Here is a 16,597-nt window from a genome sequence, read left to right on the forward strand (position 1 = left end):
TGAATATGGTTTTCCGTGGTTTCCCATTTTCACACCAAGGAAATTCTGGGGCTGTACCTTAATTAAAGCCATGGCCGCTTCCTTCCCATTCCTAGGCCTTTCCTGTCCCATCGTCGCCATAAGACCTATCTGTGTCGGTGCGACGTAAAGGAAATAGCTCTTCTTATAAAATAATATTATCCCCAGTTTGTCCTCTTGAATTTCAACTTTATCTTCATAGCGTGACCTTTCCTACTTTTAAAAACATCACTTACACTTATTCGTTTAATAATGTCATTCCACGCCATCTCTCCGCTGACAGTTTGGAACATACTTAGTCGAGCAGCTCATCCCCTTTCTCCGAAGTCTCCTAGGCCCAAAATTGGCAACATTTTCTTTTGTTGGAAATCAACCAGTACAAATCAAGCTGCTTTTCTGTGTATTTCTGCCTGTTCTCGAATCAAGTAATCCTGGTGAGGGTCCCATACTCTGGAACCATACTCTAGTTGGAGTCTTAACCAAGGACTTATATGCCCTCTGCTTTAAGTCCTTTTTTTGCTATTTGTTTAACGTCGCACTAACACAGAGAAGGTTTTAGGCGACGGAAGGGAGGATCTTAAAAAGGCAGAAGTATCCAGTCAGCAGTATGTAAAGATTGTCGGTTACAAGGAAAATGTCGAGATAGAGGAGGAGACTAAGGCCAATGAAGTATTAAAATTTGCATATGATAACAATGACATTTACAATAAGATACAAAGGTTGAAAACTAGAAAAGCGGCTGGAATTGATCAGATTTCTGGGGATATACTAAAGACAATGGGTTGGGATATAGTACCATATCTGAGGTACTTATTTGATTTTTGTTTGGTCGGAGGAGCTATACCAGATGAATGGAGAGTTGCTATTGTAGCCCCTGTGTATAAAGGAAAGGGTGATAGACATAAAGCTGAAAATTACAGGCCAGTAAGTTTGACATGCGTTGTATGTAAGCTTTGGGAAGGCATTCTTTCTGATTATATTAGACATGTTTGTGAAATTAATAACTGGTTCGATAGAAGGCAGTTCGGTTTTAGGAAAGGTTATTCCACTGAAGCTCAACTTGTAGGATTCCAGCAAGATATAGCAGATACCTTGGATTCTGGAGGTCAAATGGACTGTATCACGATTGACCTGTCTAAAACATTTGATAGGGTGGATCATGGGAGACTACTGGCAAAAATGAGTGCAATTGGACTAGACAAAAGAGTGACTGAATGGGTTGCTATATTTCTAGAAAATACATCTCAGAGAATTAGAGTAGGTGAAGCTTTATCTGACCCTGTAATAATTAAGAGGGGAATTCCTCAAGGCAGTATTATCGGACCTTTATGCTTTCTTATATATATAAATGATATGAGTAAAGGAGTGGAATCGGAGGTAAGGCTTTTTGCGGATGATGTTATTCTCTATAGAGTAATAAATAATTTACAAGATTCTGAGCAACTGCAACGTGACCTCGATAATGTTGTGAGATGGACAGCAGGCAATGGTATGTTGATAAACGGGGTTAAAAGTCAGGTTGTGAGTTTCACAAATAGAAAAAGTCCTCTCAGTTTTAATTACTGCGTTGATGGGGTGAAAGTTCCTGTTGGGGGTCATTGTAAGTATCTAGGAGTTAATATAAGGAAAGACCTTCATTGGGGTAATCACATAAATGAAATTGTAAATAAAGGGTACAGATCTCTGCACATGGTTATGAGGGTGTTTAGGGGTTGTAGTAAGGATGTAAAGGAGAGGGCATATAAGTCTCTGGTAAGACCCCAACTAGAGTATGGTTCCAGTGTATGGGACCCTCACCAGGATTACCTGATTCAAGAATTGGAAAAAATCCAAAGAAAAGCAGCTCGATTTGTTCTGGGTGATTTCCGACAAAAGAGTAGCGTTACAAAAATGTTGCAAAGTTTGGGTTGGGAAGAATTGAGAGAAAGAAGAAGAACTGCTCGACTAAGTGGGATGTTCCGAGCTGTCAGCGGAGAGATGGCGTGGAATGACATTAGTGGACGAATAAGTTTGAATGGCGGTTATAAAAGTAGGAAAGATCACAATATGAAGATAAAGTTGGAATTCAAGAGGACAAACTGGGGCAAATATTCATTTATAGGAAGGGGAGTTAGGGATTGGAATAACTTACCAAGGGAGACGTTCAATAAATTTCCAATTTCTTTGAAATCATTTAGGAAAAGGCTATGAAAACAACAGATAGGGAATCTGCCACCTGGGCGACTGCCCTAAATGCAGATCAGTATTGATTGATTGATTGATTGATTGATTGATTGATTGATTGATTGATTGATTGATTGATTGATTGATTGATTGATTGATTGATTGATTGATTGATTGATTGAGACCGGGAAGGTAGCGGCCGTGGCATTCATTAAGGTACAGCCCCAGGATTTGGCTGGTGTGAAAGTGGGGAAACCACGGAAAACCATCTTCAGGGCTGCCGACATTGGGGTTCGAACCCACTATCTCCCGAATGCAAGCTCACAGCTGCGCGACCCTAACCGCACGGCCTTTAAGTCCTTACACCAACCCCTAAATTCCCTCATAACCTCGTGAAGAGATCTCTAACCGTTATTTACAGTCCCGTTGATGTGATTACCCCAAAGAAGACTTCGTATTTCTGGTCACAGGCCTCGGGAATCCCCAAGTGAGCGTCTTATGGCCTGTGGCAAGCTTGGCGGGATAAGAAATGCTAACAGCTGATGCAGCAGATGCTTAGCTCTGTCGCTCAGTTGACTAGAAACTATAGTATTTTCAAGGTGTGTTGTAAAGTTATTATCGCGATGGTTAAGTGTAGAGACCTTGGGGGAATAGTGGATCAAGAGCTGATTGGCTGTTGCCTGTCACGTGACTGTGACATAACAAAGCGCGGGAAATTTGGAAATTGAGCACGCATGGGAATGACGGCTGCTGCTCTATGTGGTGGCGGATGCAGACGATTATAAAACTAGGTGGTAAATGAAATGGCGTATGGCTTTTAGGGCTGAAGGTCTTTCGATTTGATGCCTGGAGGCGACCTGCGCATCGTAATTAGGATGAAATGATGATGCAAACGACACGTACAGACAGCCCATATGCCAGTGAAATTAACCAATAATGGTTACAATTCCCGACGCTGCCGGGAATCGAACCAGGGACCCCCTGTGACCAAAGGCCAGCATGCTAACCATTTAGCCATGGAGTCGGACAAGTAGGCGGTGAGAGCGTGGCAAGGCTTGCGAAATTGACAGAGGGGATGCCAACCTTACAGACCCAAGTTCGATACCCAGAACTTAACAGGCTTGGATTCGACCCCACGCTTAACTTAAGTCTCTTACTAGGTAATATGGCTACTATACATTGGTTGTATAGGACAAATGGTGACAGTTCAGCAGCATTTTTTTTTTCGTCTTCTTTTTCATCTTAACCGGCTGTCCTTCTCTACACTAGCTCTGAGGCTTCTGGACCAAAGGCTACTAGGCAAGATAGTTTCCATACATTACCTATATGTAAGGTTTTATTTTCTCTGATTAACGAACCATTCTTTTAAGCTGTTGTTGTTGATGATTCATGAGGTGTTTCTTTAACATCGCGATCATCAGCCTCATGTACTTATATGTATGTAGAACGGCAGTAGTGTGTTAAAATATACTCGTGTTAGGGAGGGGGTGAAAACACTTTGTCCTTAATGAAGTACAGTCCCAGCATTTGCCTGGTGTGAAAACGGGAAACCACGGAAAACCATCTTCAGGACTGCCGACAGTGGAGTTCGAACTCACTATCTCCCGAACGCAAGATGTGGGCAAAACCGCTTGGCCGTTTGCTCGGTCGGGGATTTTAATCTCTTATGCTTAATTGCACTGCCTCGGCGACTGGGTTCCTTTGTTCGTCTGTATACACAACATACCACACTACCAACCATCACAGATACACTCAATAGTGAATACATCGCTCGGTGAAATTGGGTCAGATCCACATACGGTGCCGACCTCAATTGCTTGGGAAAAGGCCCAGCAGAATAAGAAGATGATGGAGATTTTGCCAATGCAAGGACAGGCAGGAATTTTTTTATTTCTAAGTTGTGGAGAGAACGATACTTAAGGCACCTTGTTGCGAGCGTTCTTGATTTTACTTTAAAAATGGGGATTGAAGGGAATCAACCAATAGTTTTCAAAATGTGGCTGTGTGTACGAACAACTCTACAGTGCCGTCTTCTCAGTAGTCTGCAAAGAAAAATGATGTACCGGTAACTAAAAAACTTGGTACCATCATCACATAGAATAAATCATTGGATAGTTTATAGAAAAGTACTTTTTTCAAACGATCTTTCAACATAGGATGTGACTGAAACCTACGAAACTTTCCTTCTTTCTTTCCGACAATAATAAGAGCAGCAAGACACACTTCTCTGCCTGAGAACTCATTATGAAAACTGTCACTAGGCCTGGGACGGCGACTGAGTTACGCGGCCGGCTACCGCACGGCGACACGGAATTCACCTGAGCTACTCTGTCGCCGATTCCTGTCGCCTAGAGTGAAGCGGCCCTACTTAAACATGTCACGTTCGCAACCTAATAATTTCCGAAAAATTGATGAATCCCCGATTCCAATCCAACGCGTAGGCCCTACATACATGGAGAATTACACCAGAGTCAACCGGAGCGGTGGCCGAGCAGTCACCGTGCTTGTCAGGGAAGCTCGATGACGTGAGTTCGAGTCTCATCGCAACTATAGTTTCGCACAAAATAAAGTATTACTTTAATAATGTAATATTTTATTTAATATTTTAATTTAATATTTTATTATTTTAATAATGTTCCACTAACTACTTTTTACGGTTTTTGAGACGCCGAGGAACCGGAATTTAGTCCCGCAGGAGTTCTTTTACGTGCCAGTAAATCTATCGCCCAGTGCGAGGCTGAGGTATTTGAACAACTTCAAATACCATTGGACTGAGCCAGGATCGAACCTGCCAAGTTGCGCTCAGAAGGCCAGCTTCTCAACCGTCTGAGCCACACAGCCCGGCACATTATTATTTGAGGGAACGTGAACATATCTTGCGAACAAAAGCATTACGCAAGCAGTACTCTTTATTTGTTCTTTCTTTCTCTCCTTCTTAATCTGCTCACCCTCCAGGGTTGGTTTTTCCCTCGGACTCAGCGAGGGATCCCACCTCTACCGCCCGGAGCTTCAGACTCTGGGTCAGGGGATACAACTGGGAAGAATGACCAGTACCTCGCCCAGGCGGCCTCAACTGCTATGCTGAACAGGGGCCTTGATGGGGGATGGGAAGATTGGAAAGGATAGGCAAGGAAGAGGGAAGGAAGCGGCCGTGGCCTGAAGTTAGGTACCATCCCGGCATTTGCCTGGAGGAGAAGTGGGAACCACGGACAACCACTTCCAGGATGGCTGAGGTGAGAATACATCCCAGCTCTACTCAGTTGACATCCGAGGCTGAGTGGACCCCGTTCCAGCCCTCGTACCAGTTTTCAAATTTCGTGGCAGAGCCGGGAATCACCCGGCCCTCCGGGGGTGGCAGCTGATCACACTAACCACTACACCACAGAGGCATACACTCTTTATTTGTTACCTGAAATGAATGTACCCTAAGCCCTAAACGTTCTCCCGGTTCCTGCTGGATATAACTCGCCCCTCCCCCCTCCAGTGAATAGGAGACTGCCAGGAAGGTAGTTAGTTACTCGTCAGTTCGTTGTGAGTCATCGAGCACGCTAGCAAAGCCTATACTGTATATGCCTATTAATGCCATATGCGTTTAATAACTGATCAGTGATCACCACGGCTACAGTGAATGGATCATTTCATGTGTGACATACAGCGTGATTCAGTCGCCCCTTTCGATGTAGTTTTATGCAACCCACAATATTCATTCCGTCCTGAAATCATCTGCCCCGCCGGTATGCTCAGACAACACAACCGGATATCTTGGTATTTACAGCCTCACCCTGATAGGACGCCGTAATGTTATACTCGTATTAAACACTGGAAGACATGCGTGTGCCTTCTAGATCATATGAACCTGACACGCCGGCGAAACATTAACTTGATATTGTGACCACAGTAAACCTACTACTTGCTATAAGCTGCATAGTGTGCCGTACCGAACCGTAGAGTAGCTGGTAAAACCGCGGCAGAGCGGGCTTGCGTGTAATGTGGGAGGTTCGTTGCCGGGGCGAAAATTACACATTTTTGAAATATTTGTTTAATACATACCGCACGCAATGTAAGTTCAATACCCGTTTTCATGAAAATTGTGTGTGTATGAATGTGTTTGTGGCCCTAAGAAGGGCCGATTAGTTAGTAGGCCGGACACATACAGACCGGAAATAATAGAAACACAACTGCCCTGACAATGTTTATCTGTTTACACGCCAGGGTCGGTTTTTCCCTCGGACTAAGCGAGGGATCCCACGTCTACCGCCTCAAGGGAAGTGTCCTGGAGCTTCATACTCTGGGTCGGGGTACAACTGGGGAGGATGACCAGTACCTCGCCCAGGCAGCCTCACCTGCTACGCTGAACAGGGGCCTTGCGGGGGAATGGGAAGATTGGAAGGGATAGGCAAGGAAGAGGGAAGGAAGCGGCCGTGGCCTTAAGTTAGGTACCATCCCGGCATTTGCCTGGAGGAGAAGTGAGAAACCACGGACAACCACTTCCAGGATGGCTGGGATGAGAATCGAACCCACCTCTACTCAGTTGACCTCCCGAGGCTGAGTTAACCCCGCTCCAGCCCTCGTACCACTTTTCAAATTTCGTGGCAGAGGACAATGTTTTATCGCAGCAAATGCTCGATGTGATGACCGTTTTGGAGTATGCACATTCGGGCCTGGTGTAAAATAGATAGTCTTGCGCCCTGAAGCATTCCAGGTGTAATTGCTCGGCAGGCGTCCGTGATGAGTTGCCGGAGCTGGTCGTGGTTTTCCGGCGCTTGAGTGTAAACGACGTTCTTCAAATGTCCCCACAAGAAGAAGTATAACGGCGTTAAATCCGGTGATCTGGCGGGCCAAGAAACAGGGCCTCCTCGTCCTATACATTTCCCTGGCAGTTCCTCGTTCAGATGGTTACGAAGGGCAAAGTCGAGTGTGGTGGAGCTCCATCCTGTTGCAACCACATCGTCAAACGATCGTGCAAGGGCACATCCTCCAGAAGCAATGGGAGTTCCTGACACACAAAGTGCAGGTAGCGTGGGCCAGTCCAATAGCCCTCAAAGAAACAAGGTCCGATCAGGCGATGCCCCAAGATTCCACACCAAGCATTCACTCCCCATCGTACTTGATAGTCCGCCTGCCGCACCCAATGAGGATTGTCCAGACTCCAATAGCGCATGTTGTGGCGATTGATGTTCCCGTCATTGTGGAAGCGCTGTTCGGTCGAGAACAAGATATGCGATACGAATGCTGATTCATTGTCCAGCCTGTATAATAGCCACCGACAGAACTCCATTCGAGCTTCGAAATCCCGCCCACGGAACACTTGGTGTAGGTCAAGATGGTAGTGATGGGACATTCGATTCATTTTACTGAATCGATTCATTTGATTCCGTTCACGTTAAAAATAGGTAGGCATATACGCACTAAAATAGTCAAAATAGGCATGTAAAAAGGCACCATTTTGTGAAATGGGCAACCAAATAGACATGAAAAAGTTACTTCGATTTTTTTAAATTTTTTGCGAGTTGCTTTACGTCGCACGGACACAGATAGATCTTATGGCGGCGACGGAACAGGAAAGGGGTAGGAGTGGGAACGAAGCGACCGTGGCCTTAATTAAGGTACAGCCCCAGAATTTGCCTGGAGTGAAAATGAGAAACCACGGAAAACCATTCTCAGGACTGCCGACAATAGGGTTCGAACCTACTATCTCCCGAATACTATTTAATTTTCAGCCAATCACATGTTTCTTGTAACGTTTCGATTGTCAAATAAAAAGTAGACGGTGTGTCTGGACTTCATCCAGAGCCTTCTCGAACCTTCCTCTCGGGTTTAAAAGCTGACGCCTTTTCGAGCTAACTTGTCTTATTGATCGTCGTGTTACTGAGTGTGTGTGTGTTAAGAGAGGAGGCGAGGGCCTCATCCATCGCAAGCAGAACATCAGCTAAGGTAATGGCCACCATTTTTCTAACTCTGTAGGTATCTCTGCAAGCTAACTCGAGAGGAAGGTTTCCAATCTTTAATAATGTAACTGTAAAATTCCGAAAATGTAGATTTTTCTTTCTTCTCAGGTAAAAGTTCAACTAATCTATTGCACTTAACTAGAAACCGGGGGTAGAGAGTGTGTTACCCTCTCCAATTCCCCTTCAATTTAATCTTGAGGTGACTACGATTTTGTAACTGTTTTCACTATTGTAATTTGTAATCTAACTTGTCCATCTAGCCACCTCAGGAGTTTGGGATTAGCCTCTGTGTCGTTGGGCCACAAGCCCAAGTAGGGTTTTAAGCTTTGATTTCAAGGAACGCATGTTCCGCCTCCATACATTTTTGCGTTTTGGGCCAGTAATTTAACCTGTTATTTTCCACAAATGCCCGGTAGAATGAGTACTCGATACCCCTGTATTATTTCTTCCATATAAATTTAAAAGACAACTAATTTGGTCTTGTAAATTGTAGGTTGTGCCCAGAGAGGCCTGAATGTGTAAATCTTATTGAGCAAAGATGCTCTGGTCACAAATGTAAAAGTTAAAGGTTGCCTTGAGTAGGCTGTAGGGGTTTGGGATCGCAGTCTCCTTGGTAGAATTATAGAGCATAGAGGCTCTTTCTTGTAATTTAAAAAATATTTGTGTGAATATTGAATGTTTCGTTTGGAAGGCCATAACTTTTGGAGCAAAAGGTGCTCTTGAAAATTGTGTGATTTAAATATCCTGTAAAAGGTAGGGACTTTTGTGAATTGGAGGCTTGAAGCTCAAATTGTTACTAACCATTTCTTGGTTTTTGTGTTGTTTTTTTCTATTTTGTACCAAACTAGCTCTGTACCTGAAATCTTGTTCTGTCGCCAAGCGAATTGTTTTGTTAAAATTTAATATCTGAAAAGAAATATAACCTTAATTATTAAAGTATTAAATTAATCTTTTGACAGTTGAGGATAGACCCATTCAAGCCAGCACCTTCTTTCACCTCTCTGTTCCACGCGAACACGGTAACAATAGCCTAATAATAATAATAATAATAATAATAATAATAATAATAATAATAATAATAATAATAATTAATAATAATATGAAGAAGAAGAAGAATGTTACTGATTTTATGCCCCACTAATTAAATTTACGGTTTTCGGAGACCCTGAGGTGCCGGAATCTTGTCCAGCAGGAGTTCTTTTACTTGCCGAAAAAACTACCGACATGGGGCTGACCTTCAAATACCACCGGCCTGAACAAGGATCGAACCTGTCAACTTGGGCTCAGAAAGCCAGCACCGTAACCATCTGAGCCACTCAGTCCGGCAAACAACATAGTTCGACGTTGATTTGTTCTTACATATCATCTTAGGAGGTGTGAACGGTGGAAGGCCTCGAGGTCCTTGTTTGTCCTTTTTTTTTTTTGCTATTTGCTTTACGTCGCACCGACACAGATAGGTATTACGGCGACGATGGGATAGGAAAGGCCCAGGAATGGGAAGGAAGCGACCGTAGCCTTAATTAAGGTACAGCCCCAGCATTTGCCTGGTGTGAAAATGGGGAAACCACGGAAAACCATCTTCAGGGCTGCCGACAGTGGGGTTCGAACCCACTATCTCCCGATTACTGGATACTGGTCGCGCTTAAGGGACTGCAGCTATCGAGCTCGGTCTTTGTTTGTCCTGAAGTAACTTTCCCACGTGCTTTTCCTGGAGACTTCCGAGAATTCTCCTTATTGTTAGAAGGGTAATGAGATGTTGAGAAACGAGAAAATAAGTAAGTCGACCACACGTGTTAGAATAGGCCTATACTGCATTGGAAGAAAATTGGCTTCTTTAAAAGATTAACACTAATAATAATGCTATTTGCTTTACGTCCCACTAACTACTTTTACGGTTTACAGAGACGGCCTTTAAAAGACTGTCTTCTTCTTCTTCTTCTTCTTCTTCTTCTTCTCCTTCTGTTTACCCTCCAGGGTTGGCTTTTCCCTCGGACTCAGCGAGGGATCCCACCTCTACCGCCTCAAGGGCAGTGTCCTGGAGCTTCAGACTCTGGGTCGGGAGGAGGATGACCAATACATCGCCCAGGCGACCTCACCTGCTATGCTGAACAGGATCCTTGCGTGGGGATGGGAAGATTGGAAGGGATAGACAAGGAAGATTGAAGGAAGCGGCCGTGGCCTGAAGTTAGGTACCATCCCGGTATTTGCCTGGAGGAGAAGTGAGAAAGCACGGAAAACCACTTCCAGGATGGCTGAAGTGGGAATCGAACCTACCTCAACTCAGTTGACCTCCCGAGGCTGAGTGGACCCCGTTCCACTTTTCAAATTTCGTGGCAAAGACGGGAATCGAACCCGGGCTTTCGGGGGTGGCAGCTAATAACACTAACCACTGCACCACAGAGGCGGACTTAAAAGACTAAATAAAGACATTAAATAAGCAATTATACTCCTACTAGGCACGAACCCTTGAAAAAAATGAATGGCGTATGGCTTTTAGTCCCGAGATTGTCCGAGCACATGTTCGGCTCTCCAGGTGCAGGTCTTTTGATTTGACTCCCGTAGGCGACCTGCACGTCGTGATGATGAAGACAACACATAAACCCAGTCCCCGTGCCAGCATAATTAACCAAGGATGGTTAAATTTCCCGATCCTGCCGGGAATCGAACCTGGGACCCCTGTGACCAAAGGCCAGTACGCTAACCATTTAGCCATGGAGCCGGACACGAAACCTTGAGATAGTCATTTAAAGGCGCAATAAAACCCACAAATTCTTGCTGAAAAGTGCTTAAAATGAATTTATATCTTAAAAGGCTACGTTCCTGAACAGAGGAATAAAATAGGCAAGTAGGCAAAATCTCATCCTTAGTTATTACATATTACAGGCTTTTTCACTGTTTTGAGGGTATTTTCACAGACACAAAGATGATTGTGATAACAAACCGAATAAATCACAATTACATTATTACTCTGTAACAAGCTACCGGAGACCACGGTCCCTTATAGCAATACACTCAGAATGTATCCCTGAACAACCTCCGTTTGTCGGTGGATTCCGGTTCGTCCTGTATATTATTATTATTATTATTATTATTATTATTATTATTATTATTATTATTATTATTACTGAATTGCGGTTTTCAATAATTTTCTATTACTTTAATATTTCCGGTTTAATATCATAAATCAGTTGATTTATCTGTAAACATAGTTTAAAATACGCCTTTGCTGGCGGGACCTAGTGTTTACAGTGCACTATGTCTTCTGGTAAAGGCTACAACATTTTTTTTTACTTTCATTGATCTGTCTCAGTCTTATCCTTGACTTTGACGAAATGAGTGTCTGAGGTATGAGCGATGCTAGTAATGACGCTATTCCTTATGCAGCCAGTCCCTGCTACGAATGGTGTGAAAATCTTGCTCATAGAGTCGGTTGGTGCATGCATTTCAGTGGGCTTTGGCAGACTGATATGTAATAGCAACTTCTGGCTCGGTGAGGAAAGCAACGGGAAACTACCTCACTCCTCATTTACCTAGTACGCCTCTTCAGTGATGCCTAGGCCATCTATTACAGCTGTTGAGGATCCAACCAGCCTTTGGGCTGCGGCTAAACATACGTACATACAGTTTTAAAATTGTGCAAGATGCCAATGAATAATGTAGAATTACGCAGGTAAAAGATCGGAAACAATACCGGCCGTAGCCATGTCACAGCAAATCAAGACTAACACTAAACTTACCACAGTTACGATGCAGAAGAAAGTATGCAAATATGTTGCGAGTGAAACATTTAATGCTGACTTCATGATAATCGACCGCTCTACACCATTGATATTGATTATTTATTTCTATCAGTCAGCGAGGTAGAGTATCGCACACTATCTGGTCTTGATAAGATACTATCGACCACGTGACGTTATCGTATCCTGTTTACACCTTGCCCTTTTCTATCCAATCTACCTGTGTCCGTGTGACGTAAAGTAAATTGAAAAGAAAGGTTACGTTTACGAAATTGTTTGTTTTCTTGGAATCTGTCAGTCTGTAAGTTAGACATCGGACGGCGAGCTGCGATTAGGAAGATTGCCACAGATTACCCAGAGAGTGAGCTCGTAGCAAATACAGTACAGTACGCGAAACTTTTAGTGATACTTCACCGGGCGAGTTGGCCGTGCGCGTAGAGGCGCGCGGCTGTGAGCTTGCATCCGGGAGATAGTAGGTTCGAATCCCACTACCGGCAGCCCTGAAGATGGTTTTCCGTGGTTTCCCATTTTCACACCAGGCAAATGCTGGGGCTGTACCTTAATTAAGGCCACGGCCGCTTCCTTCCAACTCCTAGGCCTTTCCGATCCCATCGTCGCCATAAAACCTATCTGTGTCGGTGCGACGTAAAGCCCTAGCAAAAAAATAGTGATACTTCGGCTCCCTAGTGCTGAATCGGTAGACCTCGGTTATCTTCGAGATACGTATTGCCAACCTTTGACACACAAACTATGAATCGATTATGCACCGCCGTGAGACATCTGGCGTACTAGTAAAAGTCCCCTGGAGGGGTGTAAGGTAAAGGCTTCCACTATCCGTAACCTCGGCACTTGGTGGGGTAGAGTGGTTATCTCTACGCCCGGCCACCTTTGCCCCCAGAAATTAACCTGGTACTCATTTTTTGTGTAGGCAGTGTGAACATCAGGGCCATGTGCACCTCCGGAAGTGGAAATCTCGTTTCTTAAATTTTACGACTTCGTGACGGGGAATTGAACCCATATATTTCCGGGCGAACCGAGCACGCCTTTACCGCCTCGGCCAGGCAGCCCCTCTTACGTACTGGTACTGTTCTACGGTTCTAGGATTGGTCTCTACAGTCACTTAAGATCTCACAAAAACTAAGTTCTTCAGGAAATTAATCTGGACCAGAGCAGACTTTAATATCATCTTCTCAGATTAAAGCTGGGATCTGTACCAACACAGAATCTCCCAACAAATAATACATCAAATGCTACCGCCCCTTCCAGAAAAGGTAGTCTTTCCAAAAGCAAAAGACAGGAATATGCCCATCTGTTTATTGACAAGTGATGATACAATGTTCGTTCAAGTGAAGTTTGATAAAGAAAAATGTAGTGTTATGAATGGTTTAGTACAGTAATCCTAAAGTATACAAAGCAGATTTGTTTGTTTGTTTGTTTGTTTCACATTATTTCATTCACATTATTCACAATAAAATATAAACACTTCAGTGATTCCTACATAAGCAAGCTTGTGTGTGCGCTTGTTGTACGTTACATACTTGCATTACGTGCATTAGGCCATAAAATAATATAAATTACAAGGGGCTAAAAAGGGTTTTATTACAACTGACAAGTAAAAATATTGCACCCATTACGTCATGAGTTATTTAGGTACATTATTTTTCCTTCACCACTCGAATATTTTCCGAAAAGGGAGAGCAATATTTAAAAATTACAAATGTTATATTATCATGAAAGAATGAAGCAACTTAGTTGTAGGCCAATGTAAGAATTTAGATCGATTTCCGTGTTTTCTTTTCACTGAAGTTATTAGGTTTAGATAGTGATACAGTGGATTTAAAATAGAGGGAGTAAAAGACAGCCTCAAAAACTGTAAATGATTTGCTTGTCTGAAAGCATTAATACAAAAGGTCCGCTCCGTGCCTATGTCAACGTGGATTCAGTGTTGCTCATAGCATCATAACAGCCTAAATAAATCCCTTGTTGGTGAATGCAGTCCCTGGTGACGAACTCTACCACCTGAGCTACTCACCCCGGCTCGGAATATTTCTTTGAGGTAAGCTTAGATTTATTTGACGTAATTTATTCTTTACCCTTTTCTTAAAAATGGTTCCGCATTTTCATTGTTTACAGTTCAAAGTAACTGTAATGTTTCAAATCAAGATATATAAAAATCAGGACTCTTCCCCACCCTCGACTCCACCGATTGTTAAAGATTTCGCCCCTGGGCCTCAGTGTTAAATGCATGGGGAAAAAACTGCAGTGAGGAAAGAAAGAGTTCACTGAACTGTTAACGACGAACTAAATGACAAAATATTTGAATTTTTTGTCGCTTTTAAGTAAGAATAAACAAGTCAGAGGGCTAATTCTGCAAGAAAAACAACAGTGAGCCGTACCCTGATGAGAGATAAAGTAATATATTTGCCATATCAAATAATTATATACAAGTGGACTTCAGTCAGGCATTGGAAAAGTAGCAGATTACAGAACAGTTGAGACCGGACGCCCATGGAGACTTAATGTCGCTGTATGTTGCCCGAAGCTTGCTTGCAACCGTGGGAAATGTCCAGCTTTACCAGGAGTTAGCACATCTCGGCACGTGTAGAATTTGTTGGCCACGAAGAGTGTTCAGCGATTAGGAAGCGAGGGTGTGGCTAATATGAATTTTGGACCGCGCAGAATAAAAATCCCAGGTTGATCAACATGGATATCTGTGTGAAGAAGACGTCGATAAAGAGAAGTCAATTCTGTTATTTGATGGTCTTCCACAGGTCTGAGAGTGAGAAATAATTAGGAATACATTATAGCAATTATATGAGTCGTTATTAAGTCATCAGGAGTGTGTCTGATGTTAATTTTAATAAATATCAAAGTCATTGTGGATGACAAGGACTCTGACTGGTTGAATATTTGAACAGACTGGGAATCCCCTAGCTACAACGGCGTTGGCTATGTTACTTAAGCGCCCCACTCATCGGCAGCGTCCTTCTCCTTATTGTCTGTGCAGTTGTGAAGTGAGCATCGCTCCGTACGTCTTCTTTATCAGTGTTGTATTACAGTGTGCGCGGGACGCATGAAGGCTGCCACGTGGGCAGAAGTCTAACATTGTAAGGTCGCCCTGACCAAAAAGGGCAGTGAAGTTATTTTAAGAATAGTGCTACGTAAACTGGGTGCAGTTATAAGTCACCAACTGCGCTAAGTCGCAAGTTCTCAGGTTAAAATAACAGACGGTAAGGTTAGCCGCAGACTTGTAAGTGAGTGAGAGACGCTCATCCGCACTGTACTTTCGGGCCGGTCGCGTATCGCGAAAGACTTTCATATCGAACCGCGAGGCGCTCTAAATGACTGTATTGAAACCCTTAACAGTTAGTGTAAAGTGAATACTACAGGTGTTTGGTGTAGTGTTAATGTTGGCCTTAGTTTACTGCTAACAAATGGTTTATTCGGCAACGTGCACGGAGAGCGGTGAAGAGTTATTGATCAGAATTTATGTGTTGCTGTTGTACAGGAACTAACATCAAGAAGATGGCATCGACTTTAGAAGAAAGAAGATTGTTTCCACGTGTTGAAAAACCTGTTAATGATGGAGTAGACCCCCATCGGTGCAGGGATGTAAGCTGCTACCAGTGTCCAGGGAGTTGCCAAGATAAGACGCATGTATTAATTAAATGGCATGTTTTATGAATTACGATGAATACTAGTGAGGCTTAGTTTAGGGATTTTCTTTCATCTAATTTTTGCCTGACGGCATGTGTTCATTTTACATTTGTGATGATGTAAATATGGATAGAAGGGAATCGCATGATTTCACCATATTTCTTATACTTTATGATTAACTAGATGGGATTTTGAGGGAGATGTTGGGATTATTTTGCTTTTATTGGTGTAAAGTATGCATGTTACCTAGCTTAAGGTTGTTCCTCGGTTTTTATATGTTAGAGATAGAAGGATTAGATTGCCAAAATCATCCACTTTCCGAGTTACACCCTCGCGGTGTCGAGACTAAATTTTATTTTTTTCCATTTAGAAAGATTAGTGACAGATAGGATGCATGACGGATGTATTTCAGGAGCTGTGACACGTATGGAGCTGTATATGCACCGTTGACTAGAAAATATATTTCTAATGTGGGTTGGAAACTTGTGTACAAGGATTTGAGAGGGAATCGAACCCGGATTTATAATGAGAAAGGCTGATGAGATTATAAGATATACAAAAGAATTTAGTGCATGCTGACATATGAAGATAATTATGCAAGCAGATTGCATGCCTGATGATGTTATAAGAATTGTGTGAAGTGAGAATAGGCATGTGATTGTATTCTGAGATATTATTGAGGATCAGAATTGACGTGAAATTAATGTCAAGGCCAGTGAATATGATGTGTGTGTTGAATTACAGTAGCATGCTGGCAAGATGTACGATTTTGTATGTGAATCTCTGAGCAGTTGTTGAGATACGAGCTCGACCTACAAGTTAGCTTATCAGCCGTGGTTATATAGACAGTGCGAAGTGAGATGTTGTTTCCGTAATACAATCTTGTCGAAACAGTGACCAAATCCCCAGAGCAGTATTGAGTTTTAACATTTATTTTCAGCCCACTGCAAGGCAGAAAGTAGGTGACAGATGAATGGCAATATCCGGTGCGCAAATGCAGCAGAGGAACGCAATGCTGTCCATTGCTTTCCAGTGTTTATTAAAGTATATTTTTGTTTTCTCTTACAGGATGGT

The 16,597-nt window shown here is 43.0% G+C and overlaps 1 protein-coding gene across 4 annotated transcripts in view; it reads right to left on the reverse strand.

The window, feature by feature from the left end:
* LOC136863082 (CD63 antigen) overlaps window positions 1–11,946 on the reverse strand; it is a 122,824-nt gene extending 110,878 nt beyond the window's left edge. For all 4 annotated transcript variants that reach the window (XM_067139414.2, XM_067139415.2, XM_067139416.2 and 1 more), the window contains exon 1: window positions 11,867–11,946. In XM_067139414.2, coding sequence (XP_066995515.1) covers window positions 11,867–11,932 — 66 coding nt within the window. In that variant the 5' untranslated portion in view covers window positions 11,933–11,946. The remainder of the gene's footprint in view (window positions 1–11,866) is intronic.
* Window positions 11,947–16,597: the final 4,651 nt, after the last annotated feature.

Source organism: Anabrus simplex, chromosome 2, assembly GCF_040414725.1.
Source record: "Anabrus simplex isolate iqAnaSimp1 chromosome 2, ASM4041472v1, whole genome shotgun sequence".
Lineage (NCBI taxonomy): Eukaryota > Metazoa > Arthropoda > Insecta > Orthoptera > Tettigoniidae > Anabrus > Anabrus simplex.